Source organism: Pseudochaenichthys georgianus, chromosome 7 (assembly GCF_902827115.2).
Source record: "Pseudochaenichthys georgianus chromosome 7, fPseGeo1.2, whole genome shotgun sequence".
Lineage (NCBI taxonomy): Eukaryota > Metazoa > Chordata > Actinopteri > Perciformes > Channichthyidae > Pseudochaenichthys > Pseudochaenichthys georgianus.
The window spans coordinates 41,516,441-41,534,205 of NC_047509.1; the positions used below are offsets into that span (position 1 = coordinate 41,516,441).

A 17,765-nucleotide genomic window follows, 5' to 3' on the forward strand; every position below is an offset into this window, starting at 1 on the left:
ACACATATAAATCATTCATTAGTCAAAACAGGGCTACATTTGATTTAATTATAAAAGGTATAATATGTGGTAAACTGAAGAGCCCTTTGGGAGCCGAAAGAGCTGGCTCTTCTTGGTGAGCCGAGCCAAATGATCCGGCTCACCAAGAAGAGCTGGAATTCCCATCACTAATAGGAGGCAGCCAGTGGGCTGGTTAACCGCAGGGAGTGCTGTAAAAGCGCTGTGCGGGTGCAGGGACATTATGGCCGGTGGGTTGTTGTCAGAAAACACACCTTGCCTTGTGTAATAGCTCCAATTGATACATTTCACCGTCTGTGTGAAGACGGCATTATGACGGGGCGTGCAAATCGATCATCCCGAGGGGAGATAGGTTTCCTCTCGGCAGAGATTCAGGCCCTGTTGCAAAAACAGGCAGTGTCTGTTGTGCGCTCTCAAGACAGAGAGGAGGGGCACTATTCCCTGTAATTCCTGGTTCCCCAGAAGACAGGAGAAATCAGGCCCATTCTGGATCTTCGCAGCCTGAATCTCCACATTTCACGCAGAAAATTCCATATGTTAACTATAAAACAGTTACTGGGACTGGTGCAGCCAGGCGATTGGTACACAACCATCGACCTGAAGGACGCTTACTTTCATGTTGAGATTGCTCCGAAACACAGAAAGTATTTGCGTTTTGCCTTCCAGGGGGTAGCTGGAAAATACTGGAAACTGTAGATCCTGCTCAACAGGATGTATATGTGTATTTCTGTCGAAAGTACTGGCTTGAAACTATATGCCAGTCTTTGTTTCATGCAAAAAGACCCAATAAACACGGACATACAATGATATAAAGTTAATACAGATATATTTCAGAAGTATGAATAATGGAAGCACATATTTGAATATCTTCGCCGTATTTGATCATTTTACGAAACGGAAAATACTGGAAACTGTAGATTCTGCTCAACAGGATGTATTTACCCTATCGTCTATTCCTTGACCTCTGAGTGAAACGTCACGGGGTTAAGGGATAGTGGATAGGAGAATTAAAAAGGACTTAGGAGAAGAGACTGCGGTACTTTAGAGAATCCGAATGCACTTCCACTATCCGACGTGTTTATGATGCGCCAGCGGACGTCATTGTGTGCGTCTGCTGCTGTGGGGAAACCATGGAAACCACAGTTCTCTATACAGCGGACTACAACATGGATGTTCAATAAGAACGAGGGACTGCTGTGAACTCATCTAGAGACTCTGCACCGTGCTCTGATGCTGCTGCTTTGCTTTATGAACGTGGACAACAGAGAAACATATTCTTCATGACCAAAGCTGGAATTGAAATAAAAAGGAAAGTGAAACTTATGCTCGTCACCCTCTCCCTCCGGTCCACATTAATACCAATGATTCCAATACGTATGATTGTATGAACTAAAGATCTTAAAATCAATACAGATGTATTTATTATAAACGTTAGTCCTTAACATCTATCACTGTGTATATCACCATTCAAACATCTTTTAGAAGTTGAACAAACCCCACACAGCTCAGTAAAGACTGAAATGTTGACTTTATTTGATAATTTCAGTAAAAACTAACGTTCATATTTCTCTTTTTGATTATAATACTGATGAACGTTCAAAACAAAGCACTTTGGCAACTTACCACCTATGTTTTAAAAAGCTTAATAAGCACCGTAACTTTCATGATATCATTTCTCCGTCATAATCGTTTTTTTCCGTGAACGGCCGACTGTTGAGTGACGGCAAATGCTGCGGCTGCAAGGCATTGTGGGGCAGCATTTTCTCTTCTCCTGTCGGTTAGGGAGGTCCAGTGGTTCCTAAGCTAAAGGAGGTTATAAAGGAAGTTTGAAACCTCCTTTCCTATCATTCTCATCATTCTAGAGAATTCGAACGGCACTTATCATGGCTGCCACTGAGGGACTTCCGGGTCATTTCACTCCTTTAGGAAGGTTCCTAAGCTAAATGGACTATTCCACTTCAGCCAAAAAGTCTTGTTCATTGTTTTTCACTTTTATTAAATGTTTGATATTTCCGGTGGAAATGGTGGACTATCGGAAATTCAAAATGTAGCATATTTTCACTCTTACACACATATATTCTCCTTTTACATACATACATTTTAACTCTCACACACGTATATATTTACACTCACACATTCATACATGTTGCTCTCATTTTATCATATTTCAATGCACACATTCATATATTGTCACTCACACATTCATGCATTTTGTTCTCATATTCAGATATCACCGGGCACCCTCCTGTATTTTGAAGAGGTACCTCCAAGCTACAAGAAACAGCAGAAAAAATACGTTATCAGACGAAACAAGGTTCATCCAAAAATCCGGCTTTGGCTCCCGGACTATACTGGTCAGGAGCGACAACAGCACCACAGTGGCATACATCAACAGGCAGGGCGGAGTCCGCTCCGCCGCCTTGTTGGCCACAGCGGAGAAGCTGTGGTTATGGGCTTCAGAGGTGGTGTTATCTCTAGGTTTGGGTATCGTTTGAATTTCCACGATTCTGATTCCGATTCCGATTTTACTTTCGATTCCGGTTATTAACGGTTCTCAATTCCGATTCTTTGAGGGGCAGGGTAAAAAAATGATACATGCTTCTTCCACCAAAAAAATTACATTTATTCGAGAAACTTTTACACAGGTTAGTTTACAGTAATATTCACATTAATCAGTCTGTTTATATTCACTGCTATGTAACTTTAACCTGAGAACCACTGAAGCTACAACAGTGCAACTTTTAAAGGAACCCCCCCCCCCCCCCATTTAAAAACAGTTCTTGTTGAGAAAAACAAGCATATCTGCCTTCTCAGGCATACCGGGAAGAAATGTTTGAACATTTGAAGTAAATTGCTTCAATCTGGTGCACTTTAAGCAGAATTACTAAAGACTAGATCTAGGGGGTACAACTCTAAACACCCATATGAAAAAGATCGGTTTACATTTTAATAAAATAAGTATGTGAACATAACCAGTAACCTACCATAGCCAATAACAAATACATGTCACGTATTTTAGTTTTGTTGTTCATTCATATCTTATTTTACTATTTTATTTATGCATATTTTTTTATCTCTCCAGTTTAAAACGATATGTCTGGTTTACTGTCCTATAGTATACATTGGAATGATTTCAAACCTGTTTTATCCCAATAATTATAAAGGAGAGCCTTGGAAATATGTGTTTACATAAATTGTGATCAAACCGTTTGAGACCCACTGAGATAACTTAGACTAAAGTGAACTATCTAAACACTCAGAGTCCTTTACCTCACTGAGCTGTAGTTATCAGCCACTCAGTCTGACTGGAGAGGACTCTCCCTCCACATCATTGTAGAAACATCTTCTTCTTCCATTAGAGCAGCTAGCACCAGATGCTAATAACAACAGCGCGTACCGGTGCATCCTCCCTTTCTCCCTCGCTCGCTCCCACGCTCACTTTGGCTGTGAGCTGCGGGTGCCAGATAAGCCAACATCCCCCATTTTCATCACTTGCAGCGCCCATCGTACAGGGCAAATGAAAAGTGTAACCGGGATGAAAAGGGTGTTACATTTACTTAATTATGAATGTTGTTACATCAAGGCCGAACATTAGGATGAGCACCAACGGTTAAAACATTTTTTTTTCCCTCCCAGAGCTGTCAGCGCGGCGCCTCCACAGATCTGGCGCCCTAGGCGAACATCTATAACGCCAGTGCGACGGGCCGGCCCTGGTCTCAGCTTACGCTATAGGAAGTGTAGGTACAACCATAGATATATATAAACACGTGTTTATATATATCTATGGGTACAACGCTACATTTCCCGCCCCTTCGCAGTCATACAGTAGGCTACGGAGAGCGTCGAGAAACATTTCCTCAGGCATCGAAAAGAGGAACCGAAATTCACATGTCTAAATGATGCCGTTGGAATCGAAATGTTGGAACCGGTTCCGAACCGGAACCGGTTCTCGGTACCCAACCCTAGTTATCTCTAAGAGCCCTCCACATCCCGAGACTGGAACAGGGGGGCCGACCTCATGTCAAGGGGCGGCCCCCTGCCAGGCGAGTGGGTGCTTCACCCGGAGGTGGTGAAGCAGGTCTGGGCCCAGTTCGGGAGAGCAGAGGTGGATCTGTTCGCCAGCCGGCACAACAGCCACTGTGCCCTGTGGTTCTCCGTGGCTCTGAGTGACGATCCGCCCTTGGGGGTGGATGCGTTTGCACACGAGCCATGGCCAAGGAAGCTGCTCTACGCCTTTCCACCGCTGCGTCTCATTCTCCCCCTCCTGGGGAGAGTGAGGCGAGAATGTCTGGCATTCATCCTAGTTGCGCCGGATCGCGTCGGGGCACCGTGGTACTCAGAGATGACACAGATGAAGGTGGGCCAACCCTGGGCGGTTCCCCAGTTCTGGGGGGCGATGTCTCAAGAGGCAGGTGCAATCGGGGCGTTACCCACCGTCCTCTCCAGGCTTGGCTCCTGAGAGGGACAGGCTGAGACAGGGTGGATTGTCTGACAGTGTTATTCAGTCTATCCAGGCAGCTAGAGCAGGATCCACCACAGCCTGTTACAGGCCAATGTGGCTGGGATTCCAGCGATGGTGTGAGGAGCGGAGAATAGAGCCCCTATCTTGTGAGTTGGGCTCTATTTTATCCTACTTACAGTTACTGGTGGACAGAGGGCTTGCTCATTCCACAGTGAAAGTTTATGCAGCAGCCATCTCGTCCTGTCATGAGGGATTTGGCGGCAGTCAGCCTTCAGTCAGCCACTAATGTCGCGGTTTTTACAGGGGGTCAGGAGGCTGCGCCCAGTAGTGCACGCCTCCACCCCGCAGTGGGACCTGCCGCTGGTGCTCGAGGCTCTGGTCACAGAACCATTTGAGCCTCTAGAGCTCTCCTCCCTGAAAGCACTGTCGTGGAAGACAGCTTTGCTTCTTGCCTTAACGTCAGCCAAGAGAGTGTCCGAGTTAACCGCTCTATCGGTGCACCTGAGTTGCTTGGTGATCCGGGGTGACCAGAGCAGTGCGACACTCAGACCGAACCCCTCCTTTGTGCCCAAGAGCCTATGGAGTGCGTTCAGGTCGAGGGCTATTCAGTTGGGGGGCTTTAGTCTTCCACCCCATAGTGGGGCCAGGGAGGCTAAATTGTACCTCCGCTGCCCAGTGCGTGCGCTAGCATGTTATGTAGAGCGCACGGCTGCCCTTAGACGCACTGAACAGCTGTTTGTGTGCTTCGGGGGCGGCGTGGCCAGTAAAGCTCTGTCCAAGAAGCGCCTGGCAGGATGGCTCGGCGAGTGCATCTCACATGCCTACGGACAGGCGGGGAGAGCCTTCCTCACGGGGGTCCGTGCACACTCTACACGGGCTGTGGCTGTGTCAACAGCCTTATTTAACGGCGTGAGTGTGGAGGACATATTGAAGAATTAAAATAACGTGTTATAGCAGGAAGTTTAATACAGTGTAATTCTGGTATATTAATTGTTATGTCACCTGATATATAGGATGTTAAGTGTTAGTTATTGAGAGAAATGTATGTGCGTTCATTTCCTGCAAGACTCCTAAAGAGCATGAGACGATTGGGTCACACACAATTAGAGAGACAATGGTCCTTCTGGTTCTGGGTGAGCTGACTTTGGGTGGAAGGAAGTTCAGAGATGGCCTGAGGGTATGAGGACAGTTAATCTTTGTTGGTTAGCTGGTCCTGGGGAGCAGTGTGCTAACTATACCACGGCCTCCGGGGGAGCCGGGATTTTTCTTTTTTTTTTGCAGGGGGGGGTAAATGCTGATCCGTGCATTACTAGCAACAGCACAGACATAGGCCTATTATAAAGAGAAAATCTGTTGCACACGGGGTGGTGCCACAGGTCTACATTTACATGAAACGTCCCGATGGATCATGTTCATGTCAACAGATTTCCAGAGCATGTATGGGCTACGCAAACTTCAATCATCAAGTTAGCTTCTCTTGGCTCGTCTTCTTGTGTCTCTTCAGCCCCCAAGTTAACGTTAGCTGTCAAGTTAGCACTAGCACTGACGTTAGCTCTCTCCTCTCTCGATTCTGTTGTAGCAGCAGTCACAACGTACGATGTGCTACCACCAGCTACATTCGGTTGGTCTTCTTGATCAGGTTGTTTGGCCGTCTTTTTAAAGAAATTGCCCAAAGTAAGTTGTTTTTTTCTTTTCGACATGTCAGCAGCAGCAGCAACAATGCCTGGTAAACATGCAGTGCTAACTAAACGAGCTTGTGAGTGAGTGGGTAGTGGGTGGAGCTGCGGGCAGCGTGCAAGCAGACGACACTTTTTTAATGAATCATAAACTCTAAATATAATTTTATTTCACACCTTTGAAAAAAAAAACATGCCCAAAATGGAATTTATTTGGTCATCATATCAGTATTTTAGAGAGCTCCCCCCCAATTTCACAAACTATGTTCCCAGGGGAGCTCATGTCACCACTAGGGGAGCTATAGCTCCCCCTGCTGTCATGAGATGATGACTGTTAAACCCCAACAAGTATGGCTTTCATAAAGAAAAACATGTGACATTTGTGTGGTGAGCTGGAGGATAAGATGTGTGTGCGTCAAACACGCATAGGGAGGATGTGTGTGTTTATTGTAGTAGCTATGTATGATTACTGCTCAACTATACCGGTGTTTGTGTTTTATTGATTTCTATCTGTTTTTTCATGTTATAAGTACTACATTGCCACCACATTTTGGAATAGTTGGTTTAAACAGATGTGTGTGTTGAAGATGTTTGGGGGAATGTGTGTGCGTTCTGTTAAAGAGTCCTCTGTCTGTGAAATGATATGACTCCAAAGCATGACAAGGGGGACTGCCACACACACACGCACGCACGCACGCACGCACGCACGCACGCACGCACGCACGCACGCACGCACGCACGCACGCACGCACGCACGCACGCACACACACACACACACACACACACACACACACACACACACACACACACACACACACACACACACACACACACACACACACACACACACACACACACACACACACACACACACACACACACACACACACACACACACACACACACACACACACACACACACTGTAAGGAGATGGAATCAACAAACTGCTGACTCATTGCCTAGGGTTCGCCCAGAAGTGAAACCGGCCAATGGAGAACTGCCAACTCGCTAGCTCGCCCAGAAGTGAACTCGCCAATAACAAACAGCTAGGGAGGATGAACCGACACAACTCCTCCCCGCTTATGTGTATAAATACTGTAACATTCTTATGCTCTGTGCTCTCTTCCTGACTGGCTGTCGTGGTACGTTTATCACACGGTGGTAGGAATTGAGCCCAGAGTACTGTTGCAGAGTGCTCTGTATGGTGTATTGTTATTTTCTACCATTAAAACAGATTATTGTTGAACATTGTATCCTGGTGCTTTTAAATTCCTTCCTTTTATGATTTAAAACCAACTCATCAAAAGGACACGCGGAGCCGAGGTGGGATTCAGACCACTTGCATCTCCAACAATATGCACGGCGGCGTCTTGGTCAATGCCAGGTCCCTTCATAAGGTTTTATCTTTAGGACATGTCTGGCTCCTTTTCATCGTCTGTGGTTGCTGGGGCAACACAGGACTGTGAGGAGGGAGGGGGGCTGTGGGTCAGTGGATATCTGACCCCCTCCCCGGACGTAATGCGCTTACGTTTTTCCCGGGCCCCGATCCCAGGGGACGTGGTGTGCACTGGGCGCATACGGGGCTGGAGGACTCTTTCCCCCTGCTTAGGGCAGGAGGGGACAGTCCTCCACATTATAGTCCATACACACTCTTCACGGGGTGAGCGTGTCTGAGTGTGGGGGACATGGGGCACTTGCGCTCTCCCCGTGCTCCTTAGGGACTCGGGAGAGGTGGTGCACAGTGAGTCCATACGGGGCTGAGGACTCTCTCCGTCCGCCTATGGCCGAGGGGGGGAGCCCTCAGCCCTGTTTTCCGAGCACACTTTTCGCGAGGTAAGCTCGTCAGAGTGTGCTCTGTCAGCCGCGGCCCAGTCTTCTCCACGGTCACAACCGAGGTAGAGGAGGGTGCGGCTGCTATCCAGAAAGCCGGTCAGTGGCAATGGAGTGGAACGATGTTGTTGGATGACAGCGTGTGTATACATTGCCTTTGAGAGATATAACGAGGGGTTACGTATGGTAACCCATGTTATATAAGCACAGGCGGAGCCCTCTACTCGGGGCCCTGTCTGTCCTATGCTGCTCGCTGAAGAGAAGTGTAGGATGACGGGAACGGGAGGCGTGGCCGCCTTATATACAGTGGGCTTGTGCACGCATTCAGGTAGGCCCGCCCCGGGGGCCGGCTACGGTTAAAGATATCTCAGTTGATGAATGCTCGCATAGTATGGTTGAGAGGTAGTACCCAGAGTCCAGTAGAGGGCTCCGCCTGTGCTTATATGACAAGGGTTACCATACATAACCCCTCGTTTTTGATAATATTTTGTTTTAAGACCAGATGTTAGTCACCTTGCAGGCTTCAGTTGTTCAGCCTTATCTTCCTGAGGTGGCTCATATAGCAATAACTTACTGAATAGATGTAATGTGACAAGGGTTGCTGGTAGTCATGAACCAACAGAGAATATTCACAATTTCTTCAGCTTTCAGAGATGTTACTATATTGTAGCTAATTGTTTTGGTTTGAGGACATTTATATAACAGATGCATCCATTAGGGCAGTGTTTCTCAAAGTGTGGGGCGCGCCCCCACTTATTTTTTTTGGAAGTAGCTCTCATCCTAAAAAAGGTTGGAGACCCCTGTTATAGAACAATACATTTGACAATGTTAAGCTTGGCCTACCATTTTATTGGAGCGATGAGGAACAGGTGGGGCTTGAAAAGGCCCACCTGTTCAAAGTGGGGAATGACAGAACAAGAGAACCACTGCTTTAGGGGATACTCCTTTTACACTACATGGTGTTTGGTTACACAAGTGAAAATAATGTTATTTGTATACTGTTATAATGGTCTGTAACATTATTGGCTTACCTGCGGCAGACAATGATGAAGACAGTGATGGCAATGATGAAGACGACCCCTGCAGCAGCAGAACCGATGATGAGGGGGAGCTTCTCCTGGATACTGGTGTTATATTCCTCTACAGGTTAAAAATATGGATGTTATCCTTGGCTGGATTACCTATTTGGACGCACAAGATGTATTCATACAGTATTTACAGAATCTAGTTATTCAGTGGACCTAACTGTCATTCCTACCTTCAGTCATGGTTTGGAAGTACATTTTGCCACTAAAACTACCAAATCCAGCGACAGTCCGGGCCCTAACCTGAAACACGTAGATAGTTCCAGCTTTCAAGCTCCGTACGACTGCAGTGTTGGTCTGACTCCTCGTCAGAGAGGAGTTCAACTCTGCCTGGTTCTGAAACACATAATCAGAAATTCAAAAATGTAGATTATAAACAGAAATATGCTGTATAATTACTTTGATTAAATTACTACAGCAGAAAGATTGATGTAGCCTGTCTGTTTTATTCTGTAACTAACTCATCATCAGCAGCATTGATGCACCTTCTCATAGTACTGCAGTTCATAGTCCAGGATCACTCCGTTGGGCTGGTCCGGCTGTGACCAGGACAGGGTGATGCTGTCCGGGGCTCTGCTGACCTGGTGGATGATGGACACTGCCGATGGGGCTGAGACAGGAACAACGTTAGCTTAAGAAAGAGGCTGTAATGACACAGAAAGTCTACAGAGACTGCTGACCGATTCGTGAACGCCAGAGGTGGGAAGTAACTAAGTACATTTACTAGTAAAATCTTTGGCTACCTGTACTTTAATTGAGTATTACCATTGTATGCTACTTTATACTTCTGCTCCACTATATTTCCGAGGGAAATCAAGTAATTGTACTCCACTACATTTATTTAACAGCTTTAGATACTTAAATTGCATCTCTAAAAACGTCTAAACTAGTGGATTAACTCTTGAAGTCACAAAAGAGTCAAATTATTAAAATATAATGTGAATCTGAACTGTGTTTGTCTACAACAGTAAAAATACTACGTGACGTGATGCTACAATATTATCTAGAAATGTCACATGTATAAATGTAATTATAAACACACATAAAGGAATTTTCTGCCCAATGATTATTTTTACTTTGTATACTGTAATTATATTTTGCTGATGATACTTCTGAAAACTTCTTCCACCACTGATGGTAGTGGTGGACAATGTCGTCATGTAACCCTGTTTGGCTCACCAGCCTGGTTGGTGGTGATGTTGACGGACGTGTGCTGGGGGGAGTACGGGCTCTGGTCCGACACGCCATTCACAGTCTGTATTTCGAAGGTGTACTGGGTGTGGGCCAGGAGGTCGCTGATGTGGACGCGGCTGTCCGTCAGACCCAGCTGACGTGGGACAAAATGCACATTGTCTCCACAGCGGGTGCAGCCCCCCCGCCCACTGCCACAACTCTTACATATTATGTTGTAGACGACATCTTCTCGGCCACCGCCCTCCTGGGGGGGGCTCCACTCCAGCCTCAGAGAGGTCTCATTCACTATGGAGATCACGTTCTGTGGAGCTGATGGAACAGCTGAAAGAGAATGGGAGAGCAGAGAATATGATAATACAACTGAACTTGAAAAAGGTTTTTTTGTAACTTCTAAAAAATAATTAAAGTTTCTGCATGTTGCTATTACAGTATAGACCAGAGAGATTATCATGCCAATGTTTCTGCAGAACATTGAAAGAGTGGACTAGGCCTTTCCCTAAGAGCTAACTTAGACTAACAGACTAATGTGTATTATTGTTGCTTCCCTGTGTTTGAATTACATTCAGCGATTTGAGCTGCTGGGTGCAACACTGCTATGAATGTTCTGTCATGACAGTTCGTACTTGTGCAGGGCATCTGTTGAGGGTCGGAGTCGGTGCGGTAGTATCCGCTGCGACACACACAGTTAGTTGCTCCTTCGCTGGTGGTCAGGCTGTTGATGGGGCACTGCAGACATGAGAGGTCTCCCTGTGCAGCCTTGAAGAAGCCTGATATACAAGCTGTAAGGGAAATATATAGCTGTTAAAGACAAATAGAATGGACAGAAACAAATGAAATGAGAACAGAAGGTTCAGAACAATTTGCATGGTCAAACGCACAAGAGAGAAAAAAAAGTGGACTACATTGTTGATTCTTTATCACATCGACTATTTGCTGCTTTGTATCAGAACCATAGTATTAGTTTTAGTCAGATCCAAAATTAATATGTCTGAGCATTTTGTTCCCTGATACATAACTCTACTACATTACATTGCATTTAGCTGACGCTTTTATCCAAAGCGACTTACAATAAGTGCATTCGACCAAGAAGATACAAACTTGAAGAAAACAGAATCATAAAGTACATCAGGTTTCATAGAGCCAAAACATTTCAAGTGCTACTCAACTGGCTTTAGATAAGCCAGTCCTTTATTAGTATATAAGTGCTTTGTTAGTAATTCTATCGCTCGAAGTGGAGTCGAAAGAGATGAGTTTTCAGTCTCCCCGGAAGGTGTGTAAGCTTTCTGCTGTCCTGATGTCAATGGGGAGCTCATTCCACCATTTTGGAGCCAGGATAGCAAACCCACGTGTTTCTGCTGATGGGAACTTGGGTCCCCCTCGCAGTGAGGGTGCAGCGAGCCGTTTGGCTGATGCAGAGCGGACTGCACATGCTGGGGTGTACAGTTTAACCATGTCCTTGCAGTGTTGGGCAGGGCCAAAATGTAATACATTACATATTACTGTCTTTTTTAAGTAATAAGTTACATTACAATATTACTATCTCCGAAATGTAATGCATAACTACTTTTATATTACTTTTGAGTTACTTTCACCAAAATAACCGCAAAAATAATGGCTAGGTATTTTAAATGCTAAAATGTAGTTTAGTGCAGCAACTGTGTAGGCCCTTAAGGATACTAACAACTTTTATTACAAGGCTTAGTTGAATACTCGATTCTGATTGGTCAATTCCGTTGCTAAGGAGGATCAAGTAAGAGAAAGTAAAAGAGGGTTAAAGACGGAGCACTGGACATCAGATAAATGAACAGAAGAAGACAGACAAGAAGTAAACACTAACAGGAACACGGTATGGGCTCTGCAGTGTTTAAGGACTTGTTAGTGGATCAGAAACTGTGAACAGAGTTGGACAGTGCTGCCGTAAAGTTGTTGTTCTCGCAGTTCTAGCCGTTGGTGCGCCGTGGAACGGAGTTTTTACGTAAAAACCAGGCTTACTAATCTACCGGCACAATTGTTCTCTGGTGTCGGAATGTCGCGCAATGTTAGTGAATTCTTAAAAAACAAAACACCATTTCATTTCGGGTTAAAATTAGTTGTAACTGCGTTACTGCAAATTGTAACGGGTAGTATATTACCCACATTTCATTAGTAATGCATTACTTCATTACAGCAAAAAGTAATACATTACTGTAACTCAGTTACTTTTGTAACCTTTGGTGTGGGAACATTTTGGAAGGTTGAAGACCAGACGAGCCGCTGCATTCTGGATGAGCTGCAGAGGTCGGATGGCACATGCAGGTAGACCAGCCAGGAGGGAGTTGCAGTAGTCTAGGCGTGAGGTGACGAGAGCCTGGACCAGAAGTTGTGTCGCTTTCTGGGTCAGGAGGGGACGTATGTATGTTGTAACACGTGTATCTGCAGCAACGGGTTGCAGCAGCGATGTTTGCAGTGAAGGACAGGTTGTTATCTAGGATCACGCCCAGATTCCTTGCAGTCTGAGTCGGGGAAACAACAGAGGTGCCGATGTTGATTGTCAGGTCAAGAGTGGGACAATCTTTTCCCGGAAGGATAAGCAGTTCAGTCTTGTCAAGGTTGAGCTTGAGGTGATGAGCGGACATCCACTGAGAGATGTCAGCTAGACAAGCAGAGATGCGTGCGACGACCTGGGTCTCTGAGCGGGGAAAGGACAGAATCAATTGGGTGTCGTCAGCGTAGCAGTGGTATGAAAAACCATGCGGGCTAATGACAGATCCGAGCGAGTTTGTGTACAGGGAGAAGAGGAGGGGACCAAGGACAGAGCCCTGAGGGACCCCTGTAGTTAATTGACAAGGGTTGGACTCTGACCCTCTCCAAGTTACCCTGTAAGTACGGTCTTTGAGGTATGAGGTGAGGAGGGAAAGTGCAGAGCCTGAAACTCCAAGTTCTTCGAGAGTGCGAAGGAGGATCTGATGATTCACCGTGTCGAATGCAGCAGACAGGTCCAGAAGGATGATGACAGAGGAGAGGGAGGCTACTACAGTCCAGCGGAGCATATATGAGTCATGCCTGGACATCTGCATCTTATAAAGGTCATCTCATCGAGGTGACATATTCTAGGACTCTCTCAGAAGCTGTCAGTTCAGCTGCTCACTGGGTCAGAAACATGTCCCAACATGTGGAGCTGAGGACACTGTGATTACAAAAGACAAGAAGGAGAGCTCAAACGGCTGCATTAATTCATCAGTGTATGTATGATGGTAGATGCTTATTGTTCCACACAGAGAGAATGAAGGTGGTTAGTTGGATCATGAAGTGTTTTGATAGCCAAACATGACTAAATCTGATCATAGCTCAAGATATTCATTTAGGAAAACAGTGTTTTTATTTATCCTTATTTATTGTTTTATAATATGAGTTCCACTACAGTTAATTGTAGTGAGGTGATCATTTGTACTCATAATGGGTTTTCGGCATATATTCATGAGCATCCATACGACACCTTTAATACAGTAAACGTAATGTTTTATGATAATTTAAATTATATAATTTATCAAAAAAACACCATCATGTCTTGGTGAATATATTTGAGAAGCTTTATCTATACAATATAATTTTCCTCTCCAGGAGGGGTAGAATGAGACGCAGCGGTGGAAAGGAGGAGAGCAGCTTTCTTGGCCATGGCTCGTCTGCAAACACGTCCACCCCCAAGTGTGTGTCCTGCCGAGCCAGGGAAAACCATAGGGTACTGTGGCTGTTGCGTCGGTTGGCGAACAGGTCCACCTCCGCTTTCCCGAACTGGGCCCAGATCTGCTTCACCACCTTTGGGTGAAGCAACTGTGGTGCGGTTGTCGCTCCTCACCAGCACATGTTTGCCCTGTAGTAAGGGTTTGAAGTGCTGTAGGACCAACACTACTGCCCGCAGCCCTAGAAGGTTGATGTGCCGAGTCTCTGTCAGAGGCCAGCCACCACCTATAGCTCTCTCTAGGCAGGTCCCCCCCCATCCTGTCACGGATGCCGTGATGTAGGAGGTCACCCGCCCCAGTGGAGTTCCCCTCCGCAGATGCTTTGAGGACCCCCACTATCGGAGGTTGGCGACGCATATGCAGTAATCCCAGCAGTACCACGAGGTGAGCAGCCGCCATGAGACCCAGAGTCTGCATAATGGTCAAAGCTGTCACCGTTGCCCCCTGTCGCAGCCTGCAAACTGCCTGAAGCAGGGATGCCTGTCTGCTCTCTGACAGGGTGGCACGTAGTCTGCCTGCATCGAGCTAAATCCCCAGATACACCACCTGCTGGTGAGGTATGGGACTGCTCTTCTTCCAATTGACCGCAATCCACTTGGATCAATTGGGCGATGTTTGCCCTTTCCCCTGGACTATGAGGTCGTATTAGAAAACCCTGATGCCATGTTCGCGAAGTAGCTGAAGCGCTGTGGTCACACATTTGCTGAACGTGCGTGGGGATAGGGAGTAACCAAACGGTAGTCTGTTGTACTCGTAGGCTACCCCCTGGAAGGCAAAACGCAAATACTTTCTGTGCTTTGGAGCAATTTCTTCACATGAAAGTAAGCGTCCTTAAGGTCGATGGTTGTGAACCAATCGCCCGGCTGTCCTAGTTCCAGTAATTGTTTTACATATGGAACTTTTCGCAGGCAATGTGCTGATTCAGGCTGCGAAGATCCAGGAAGTCTTCTTGGGAACCAGGAAGTACATGGAGTAAAGCCCCTTTTCTCTGTCCTGAGAGTGCACAACAGACACAGCCTGTTTTTGCAACAGGGCCTGAATCTCTGTTGAAAGGAAACTCCTCTCATCTCCTCCTGGGATGATATATTTGCCTCTCTTATGCCCCTGAATGGAGGAGGGACACAACTGGAGTGAGCACCCCAGTTTAAGTGTCCATCCATTCTGTCAGTACACAGCTTTTTTATTTTTTGGAAAGTGCCATGCGGCGTGATCCCACTGTGGCCAGGGACATCACACGGCAAGCAGCGGTGGCCACACTGTGGACCAGGATATTAATTTGGCCGATGCTGCGGCCAAATAATCGCTCTGATCCGGTGAGGTGGGGGCACCTTGCGGAAGAGCAATCAGCGAGACGCCCAACACACCCGTGTTTATTTGCAGCCGCCCTGTCACGCGGCAGCGGGGCAAAAGTTCTCTGCCCAGCCTGCTGCCTGGAGATGGGCTGCCACGCTCCGCCGCCATGGTCATTACCATGGGGAAGTACAGACCTGGGCAGTGGACGTCCATGGACGCCGGACCGGGAAGTGCCCTACAACGAGAAGTCCTCGTCATCCTCCTCCCCGGCAAACGGAGCCATCCGCAATGGAATGGCGAACATGAAGGGCGAACGTGAATGACACCGCCTCGGCCATATCCTGGTCCCCCAAGCACTCGAAGCAGAGGTGGTGGGGATCGACGCCCGCAATTAAGCCAGGACATGAAGGACAGGGCCGGGGCTCAAGGAGTGGTGAATCCATGACGATTAACGGTAACTTTTTCCTTCTTATACTTTCCTCTTCTCACGTTTATTTCTGTCAGTTGTTTGTCCTGCTCGCTGAAGAGAAAAAGGATGACAGTCAGGAGGCGTAGCCGCCTTATATACTGTGGGCCTGCGCACGCATTCAGGTAGGCTCGCCCAAATTGGCCGGCTACGTTTATGCAACTCAGTATGTGAATGCTCGCATAGCATGGTTGAGAGTAGTACCCATAGAGTCCAGTAGAGGGCGGAGCCTGTGTGAGATATAACTCATGTGTGATCTATTGGTCTGTTACAAATGCATCATGAAATGGAAGTCACATTTTTGTTTTATTTCAAGTGACCAGGCAAACAGTACTCATCCTCAGAGTCTTGCCAAAGACACACTTGTTAAGGAGATGGAGCTCTACTGTGGACCCCATCCTGGGCCACCATCACAGGAGCCAGCCAACATGCTTGATCCCAGGAGGCAATGCAGGAAGAATCCTCTGACTTCCACCTGTTTGTTTAAAGATGTTAAATATTGCATCACATGTTAGTCTTCACTCAGCCAAGATGCCGGGAAGGACCTGATTAAGATTATTAACTGGAAAGTAGCTGACGTCTGCTCGAAAAGGTTGCTTGACATCACTTCATTACGCCACTCACTTATTTGCATATCCTTTCAGTCAACAATGTTAATATTTACATATAGGCTGAACTAAATAACTCTAACTTACTTAACTAGCTACAGTTATTTTTCATCAAAATTCACGTCAATTTAGCTTTAACTTCTCACCTTTTTTCCTTAGTAAATAGGGTTGGGTATTGTTTGGATTTGAAGGTTCCAGTTTCATTTCCAGGTCTGCTTATTGATTCCGATTCTTTTTTGAGAGATTTAAAAAAGTTCACAGGCTTCTTTCACAAAAAACTGTACTTATGAAAACCTTTACTTATATTTATACTAACGGTTCAAGTGATATGGTTTATGAAACTTTATAAATGCAAACAGTTTCAATTGGTTTCTGTTATTCAATCATACAATTCGAAGAAATCTGTAAATTATTTTCCAATTTCCCCCGGCCTCCTCCACTGTAGCTGTGACACTGCACCCTGCAGCAGCTGCCCCATCGTGTCACTGCTCGCAAGTAAATACATAATCATTTCAACAGCCTGCTTCACAAGCACCACACTGACTTCCCTCTGCTCAGCCCGTGTCTGTCTCACAGTCCCGGGGATGTGAGGACAGACACGGGAGGCTTGCATAGAGGACACGTTAGTCACTATAAAGAACACACAAGTTGAAACAATGAATTACATTAATTCCTTATTAGAGAAGATACAGATGATTAGGTTGAGGAAGATGACTGGTGTTGTGTAGCAGTGTCTGTTAAGGCCCTGACACACCAACCCGATTTTGGGAGTCAGAGGCCTGCTGGTAAGGAGAGTTATTGCCACTCACGCACTGAAGTCGGTGCGGTGTGTTCCCGTGCGACACATGGCCAAAACGCAGGAGAACACGGCCAGGCAACAGCCGACTTCAGCGTCAGCTAGTCCTCTGGTGACTGCTTGGTGTGTCAGGGCCTTTACACTGCTCTTATAACACCAATCAGCTGTTGGGGAGCAGGAAGGAACAGGCCTCCTGTACTCGCAACTTTGATTAATCTCCCCATAATGCTGGTACTAAAGAAAAAAACAATCCTATTTGTAAATGTGGTTGGGACCACACATATACAGTGGGGCAAAAAGTATTTAGTCAGCCACCAATTGTGCAAGTTCTCCCACTTAAAAAGATGAGAGGCCTGTAATATTCATCCTAGGTATACTTCAACTATGAGAGACAACATGAGAAAAAAAAATCCAGAAAATCACATTGTCTGATTTTTAAAGAATTTATTTGCAAATGATGGTGGAAAATAAGTATTTGGTCAATAACAAAAGTTCATCTCAATACTTTGTTATATACCCTTTGTTGGCAATGACAGAGGTGAAACGTTTTCTGTAAGTCTTCACAAGGTTTTCACACACTGTTGCTGGTATTTTGGCCCGTTCCTCCATGCAGATCT

At 46.0% G+C, this 17,765-nt stretch overlaps 1 protein-coding gene across 1 annotated transcript in view; it reads right to left on the reverse strand.

Moving 5' to 3' along the window:
* The window catches only part of ephb2a (eph receptor B2a), a 111,755-nt gene that overhangs the window by 14,055 nt on the left and 79,935 nt on the right, over positions 1–17,765 (reverse strand). Inside the window, exons 4-8 of the mRNA XM_034087182.1 lie at positions 10,890–11,045; positions 10,252–10,587; positions 9,558–9,682; positions 9,246–9,408; positions 9,019–9,127 (exon numbers count right to left, since the gene is read on the reverse strand). Coding sequence (XP_033943073.1) covers positions 9,019–9,127; positions 9,246–9,408; positions 9,558–9,682; positions 10,252–10,587; positions 10,890–11,045 — 889 coding nt within the window. The remainder of the gene's footprint in view (positions 1–9,018; positions 9,128–9,245; positions 9,409–9,557; positions 9,683–10,251; positions 10,588–10,889; positions 11,046–17,765) is intronic.